The 6736-nt window shown below is 46.6% G+C and overlaps 1 protein-coding gene across 1 annotated transcript; it reads right to left on the bottom strand.

Annotated features, from left to right (window-relative positions):
• Nucleotides 1-1132: 1132 nt before the first annotated feature.
• On the bottom strand, nt 1133-3402 carry LOC128126744 (uncharacterized). The gene is made up of 2 exons (XM_052764843.1): nt 3180-3402; nt 1133-1524 (listed from the first exon to the last, which is right to left on the bottom strand). The coding sequence occupies exons 1-2, from the start codon at nt 3400-3402 to the stop codon at nt 1133-1135; spliced, it is 615 nt and encodes a 204-aa protein (XP_052620803.1).
• Nucleotides 3403-6736: the final 3334 nt, after the last annotated feature.

The raw sequence follows: 6736 nt of genomic DNA on the forward strand, positions 1-6736 counted from the left end.
AGAGCGCTGGAGGCATGGGAGATGTTGTTAGGCTTAGTGGCGGTGACCGAAACGATGGTGATGATGATGTGATTGGCGATGCGTAGATTCTGTGTGCTACCCCTATGGGGCGTGAAAACTTGTGTGTATTTGCTGCTCTTTTTTTGTGTTGATGTTTATGTTCTGGACTTCTATGTATGGTCATTTTTACTTTGTTGGTGATGCTACTCTTGCGTAGATTTTGATGGTTTATGCTATGCTATTGCTTGTGTGTTCATTTTTCTATGTATCGTTGGTTGTTAGATTGATTAATGTCGTAGGGCCACGCTCTAAGCGTTCGACCTTTTGCTGAGCATACGGGCTATGCACTAATGGCTCGACGCACTAAGCACCTGCATAGGCCGGTGTGATGAGCCTTGTACATGTTCATCGTAAGATTTAATACACTAAGTATTGAGGCTGAATGCACTAGGATTTAATACACTGAGTATTTAATACACTAAGTATTAATATTGAATGCACTAAGCATTATAATTTAAATGTTCAGTACACTGAGTACAGGTTTTCATCATTTTGATTTCCTAAATTTGTACTTTAAGTACAAGGTTTCGAACATGTCGAATAACAAAACCTTTCTTTTGTAAGGTGCTTAAGCACTTAGGTTTCTGTCTTGGTTTCTTACTCTTTGGCGCTTGAGTTATCTACCGACACTCGCTTAGAGGGATACCCCGACTTTATCGCCCTTTCGTGGAAGTTTTCTTTTAGAAGTAGAATTTCCTCAAATTCCTTGCATTCCATGTCCTTGGCATATGTCTTCCTTCCATTGTTTCCAAGGTGTACGCCCCATTCTGGTTCGCTTCGACCATTCTGTATGGGCCTTCCCATACGGTTCCCTGCTTCCCCTGAGGTTGAGACCGACTTGCTTCATTCTTTCTTAGCACATACTTTCCCAAACTGAACGCTTTTCCCTGATTCTTTGATTGTAGTATCTCTCCGTCGCACGCTTGTACGCTGCCTGGCGTATGCTTGCCTTCTCTCGCCTCTCCACAAGGGTGTCTAGATTCAGCCTTAGGTATTGGGAGTTGGCCTCTTCGCTAGTACAGCTTGTCCTTAGCGTGCCTATCATCACCTCTACCGTAAGCATCACCTTTGTTCAATATGTCAAGTTAAATGGTGTTTCCTGTGTGCTTGTCCTTGGGGTTGTTCTATATAACGATAGTACCGTTGGTATTTCCTCAGTCCGGTTTCCCTTGGCCTTCCCTAGTCGTTTCTTGATCCCGTTCACGATGGTTCTATTGGATACTTCTTTCTGTCCGTTTGCTTGTGGATGTGTCACTGATGTGAATCGCTGGTTGATCCCTTTGCTGGCACACCATTCTTTGAACGGGTTTTCAGCAAATTGGAGTCCGTTGTCACTTATCAGTATTTTAGGCGTGCCAAACCTGGTCATGATGTTCTTCCAGACAAATTTAATTATGTGCCTTCCTATTATGCATGCCAACGGCTCCGCTTCAATCCATTTTGTTAAATAATCCACCGCCACGACTGTAACACCGTAAAATTTAAAACAATTTTTCACATTTGAAAAACACATTTTGACAAAACCATTCATTCATAAAATGTCATAACATCATGTTTTTGTTTCACAAAGTGTCTCCCAAGATCAAAATACATCCAATCCCATGTGTGTACGAATCAAGTCGGCGCCTTCCCGCGGTCATCACTGGTACCTGAAACACATAACACTGAACATTGTAAGCATAAGCTTAGTGAGTTCCCTAAAATACCACACTAATCACATAATAGCCACTCGAGGCTGTAACTCTGTTGACCCTCTGGTCAATGTGTCTCAGTGGGGCCCTCCAGCCCCAACTCTCTGTGGGCCCTCTGGCCCTAACTCTAGGGACCCGAAAGTCCCAACTCTATAACTCTGAATCATGCATATCACATATCACAATAAATCACATCACATAATAACATGCAATCACACTGGCATATAACTCTATAATACTTTGTCTCTTAACTCTAAAAGTATAGTGAGAAGACTCACCTCGGGTATCTCGGTAAATCTCTAACTCGGTAAACACTGGCCTAGCCTCCGTCTAATCATATGGAATAAACACTCGATTTAATATAACTCTCAAAGGCTAGACTATGCTCTCTTATGGCACTCTCAGAAGGGTAAAAGACCATTTTACCCCTCTCATAGCTCAAAGGCCCCACAATAGACCGTAACCTAAAAGTCAACCAAAAGTCAACTCTCCGGGTTATGCTGCACGTACTAGATGTGTACGCTGAGCGTACCCGGCTGTACCTCAGAATCGAGGAGCGCCACCCAGTACGCGGTGCGTACTAGGGATTACGCCCGGCGTACTCCCCTGCTTCAGCCCTTTTTCTCTTGAGGTCTTAAACAGTTAAGACCTACATCCATATTTTAGATCTGACCTCCACCTTTGGGGTTTTTAGCCCTAAAAAGGACACATACAACAACAACCAAAAGAAGAGGAAAGTTTTGAACTTTATACCTCCAAGTGTAGCCCTTTCCTCTGTAGATCTCAGATCCAAAATGGCACCTCAAGCTTTAGCCTCCAAGAAATCCCTTCCTTCTTCTTCACTAAGCCACTAAAGCACCAACAAGCTCAAATCAACACTCTCACACACTAAGAACGATGGGGCTCTCTTTTAGGGTTTCACTCACTGATATGGAGGCTAAGGAATGATCCATAACACCCTTTAAAGAACAAGGATGAACGGAATATACCTGAATCTCGGGGTGTTACAATTCTCCCCCACTAGAACTAGACTTGGCCTTCGAAGTCTTATTCCTCGAACAACTCTGGATGCTGCCCTCGCATCTCCGACTCTGACTCCCAAGTCATCTCAGACCCCTTCCGATGTTACCACTGAACCAAAACAAAGGTACCTCCTTGTTCCTCAAAACCTTGACTATCCCTGTCGGCCGACTTTGAGATGAACCATTTGAAATTACTTTTCTTGATACAGCCCTTTAGTGTGTTGAATAGCGGCATGGCCCTGTCGGCCAACTTTGAGATGAACCTGCTGAGTGCTGTGATTTTCCCATTTAGGCCCTGCGCGTCCCTTAAAGTGCTTGGGGTGGAGTTTCCATGAACTTATCCACCTTTGTTGGGCTGGGCTGGGCTGGATGTATTGCCTAGTAACACAGTATCCTAGGAACTGGCCTTCTTCAACTCCAAAGGTGTATTTGTTCGGGTTCAGCTTCATCTTTGCTTCTTCCAATGTCTTGAAGGTCTCTCCAACGTCCTGTAGCATTCTTTCTTCACCTTCACTTTTAATGACCATATCGTCAACGTATACTTCAATGTCCCTTCCAATCTGCTTTGAAAACATGGCTACGACCAAGCGTTGGTATGTTGCCCCTGCATTTTTTAATCCGAACGGCATTTTTGTGTAGCAAAATGTACCGTGATCTGTGTAAAAGGTCGTTCTTCCCTCGTCGTCCTTGTTCATTAGGATCTGATGATACCCTTTATACACATCCAGGAAACACTTTAATTTGAAACCTTGTAATGATTCTACCTTCTGATCGATTTCTGGTAGGGGGTAGCAATCCTTAGGGCACGCTTTGTTGAGATCAGAAAAGTCGATGAACATGCACCATGACAGGATTGGCTATCCAGGTTGGAAAGATTGATTCTCTCAAGATCCCCGCCATTGTCAGTTTGGCTACCTCCGCGTTGATCGCCCTATTGCGGTCCCATCCTTGAACCCTCTTTTTCTGCTTAACTTCCTTTGTGCCTGGTTTAATCATGAGCTTTTGCTCTATGATTTTCCGGTCTACGCCAACCATGTCTGTGGGAGCCCAAGCAAACACGTGTTTGTATCGTCAGAGGAGATCCACAAGCACCCGTCTGGTGTGCCCTAGGAGGTTGCGACCGATGCTAATCGTCTGATCGGGGTAATCATCGTTGATCAATTCTTTCTCGTCTGCCGGTCCGCCTCGTGCTTTTTTGGTTTCCCTTGTCATCTCGGCTGGCTGCATGATTGCGAAACATTGCAGTTGTCTTGGCGGTGTGGCTAGAATTTAGCCGATCCTTCACTAGCGTTGAACTTCACTATCCCGTGCATTGTTGACGGGATCACTCCTAATTTAAGAAGAGTTGACCTTCCCAAAATGATGTTATGTTCTGTTGAGTGTCGAATCACGACAAAATCGACCAAAACCGTTTTCCTCCGCTGCTTGTCGTGACTAGTCAGCGTAAGGGGGAGGTGGATGGTTCCTAATGGCCATAGACTGTGTCCCGTGAATCCGACCAACCTTCCCGTTGTAGTTCTTAAGCCATCCTTCCACCTGTCTGGGAGTAGACGAAAGTAGTGTTCGTAGATGATGTCCGCTGAGCTTCCTGTGTTAATGTACACTCTGTGTATGACCACGTCCTTAATAGACGCTTGGATTATGAGTGGGTTATCACCTGTCCAGCCTTACGGCCGGGGGTCCTGTGCCGAGAATGTGAGCGCTTGTGTCGCATCCGGGGGGTTCTCCGGGTGGGTAGTCCCTTCGTGCCTACCCCTCTTGCCGCGTATCATGAATATTTCTTTGGGCTGAGTGCCCTCTTTCGGACCTCCTTTGGCGTTTTCTGCGTCGAATTTGGCACGCAGGCTGCATGCTATCTCCACAAGATCCCCCTTGAGTTTTTTCTCCTCCATCTCTTTCTTAAGGACTGAACAATTAGCGGTATCGTGTGTTTTGCTCTTATGGTATTTTCAGTACCATCCTTTTGATGCCTTTTCTTGTTGCTTGTATGCGACCGCGTATACCTCTGGTCGTCGGCTTCGTCTGTCGTCTCTAACAAATGGCCTGAAGCGCCCCATCGGTCTCTTTCCTCGTCCGGAGTATCTACTTCCTCCCGGTGCTTCTGTATGGGTTGGGTTATAACGCTTGACTGCTATGGTGCACAGATACACTTGTTTCACCACCTCGCCTTCCTCTTGCCTTAGATACCTCTCCACCCTTTCCTTCAATTCGGCTCTTGTCTATGATTTTTTGCCCATGAGTTTTTGTGACAAAGGACCCGGCACGATTCCCCCTGTGAAAGCTCCTGCTATGAGGCCTTCGTCGTGACCTGGCACATCTAACGTGGCATTCGTAAACCATGTGAAATATTCTCTTACGGTTTCCACCTCCTTTTGCTTACACCCGATGATGGAGTGGGAGTCACCTTTGTACTTACACAACTGCATGAATTTTGTAAGAAATAGATATTTGAGTTGGCCAAAGTTATAGATGCTACCTGGTCGTAATGTTTTGAACCACGTTCCTACATTTCCATCTAGGGTGGTCGAGAAGTATGTGCACCAGAAACGTTGGTCCAACTTTAACGACGTCATCGTCCATTCGTACGTATCAATGTGGCTACCTGGATCGGTTGTACCTTTGTAGGTTTTCAAGTTGGGGAGTTTTGCTGTATTTAGGATTTTGTAATCTAGTAGCTCCTTGGAAAACAGAGATATATCACTCCACGACAGGCAATCCTGATTGGGTATAGCTAGCGGGCCTTGCGCATCATACTGGTGGGGCGTGCTATACGACGGTGCTCCCAGATAACCGTAGAATGCTTGGTACCCCGTTTTGGGACCATAGAATGGTTGTTGCTGGAACGGCAGCTGTAACGAAAATCCTGGATGCATGAGCTAAGGTTGGGTTGGGAGTTGTGTTGGTATACGTTGTTGCCAGCTCATGCTGGTGGTTACCAAAGGTTCGCCCCAAGGGTCTGTCGTAGAGTAAGAAACCGATGGTGGTGTTGTCATGGCTTGTGCGAGCGGTGGGAGCGTCAGCTGTGTGCTCGTTGGTATCTGGCTTTGTGGCTGCACGTGAAATGTTGGTTGGGTATTCGGTGTTTGGTTGATTTCCATTGCTGCTGGAAAAAAGGGAAGTTGGTGTTGTACCACCGGGGTAAAGAATGGTGACGTTTGGTTTACTAAGAATTGCGTCACCATTGGCTGAAATGTCAACGACGTTGGAAGAAGTGTGGGCGACGATATCGCCCCCAATGGTACGGTGGTTTCAGTGTTCGCTTCCGATGGTGCGGGAAGTGGTTGGGCTAACCGTCGGCTTGTCGGTGGCACCAAGGTAAGCACAAAGCTTCCCTCCCCGGTGGCCTCTTTGGTGGTTGTTATGGGCGATGCCATGTCATCCAACGGTGTCAAGGAGCGTATGGGGTTGTTCTGAACTCGCTCGACTCCGTCCCCACCGTCAGACGCCATGGATTCTATTGAACGATGGTTTTGGTTTCGTTCTTCGTCACACAAAACGGATGGCGCCAAATGATGCGACATTGCTCCTTCGTCCTGGCTCGATGTCTAGTGTGGCGCTAGAAAGTATCTGCAAGGTCATAAGAGAAAATCACTGTCAGCTGCTTCCCGGGAGGAGGCTCCCGGAAGAACGCTCTGACGGTCAAGTTAGATGAGGTTTTGGGTATTTCTGATAGGAATAGCTTGGTGAAGAGTGCTTACCTTTAGCGCACCTAAATGCATCCTTTTATACTTAGCGACCCTGCTCGTCCGTACGAGACAGGATCGCTTTTAGGGGACAAGGTCATAGGCGCTGATTGGAGGGTTGTGCGCCTCTTTCTATCAGAGTACTGCCATTGGCTCCGACGGTAATACTCTGATCCTTCACCTTGTCGCTTGACCGTATCCTTTGTCTTGATGTCGGGAGCGTCCCTGGCGGGCATGAGCCTTTTATCGGGGCGCCATGGTCTTAGGGGCACTGGCAGGC

Source organism: Lactuca sativa, chromosome 6, assembly GCF_002870075.4.
Source record: "Lactuca sativa cultivar Salinas chromosome 6, Lsat_Salinas_v11, whole genome shotgun sequence".
In the NCBI taxonomy this organism is placed as follows: Eukaryota; Viridiplantae; Streptophyta; class Magnoliopsida; order Asterales; family Asteraceae; genus Lactuca; species Lactuca sativa.

Bases quoted from the DNA above. Each gene is read 5' to 3' on its own strand.
- LOC128126744 (XM_052764843.1), bottom strand. From the start codon at position 3,402: ATGCCGTTCGGATTAAAAAATGCAGGGGCAACATACCAACGCTTGGTC. The intron at 1,525-3,179 runs GCCAGTTCCTAG...ACGGTGTTACAG, and splicing joins CACCTTTGGAGTTGAAGAAG to TCGTGGCGGTGGATTATTTA.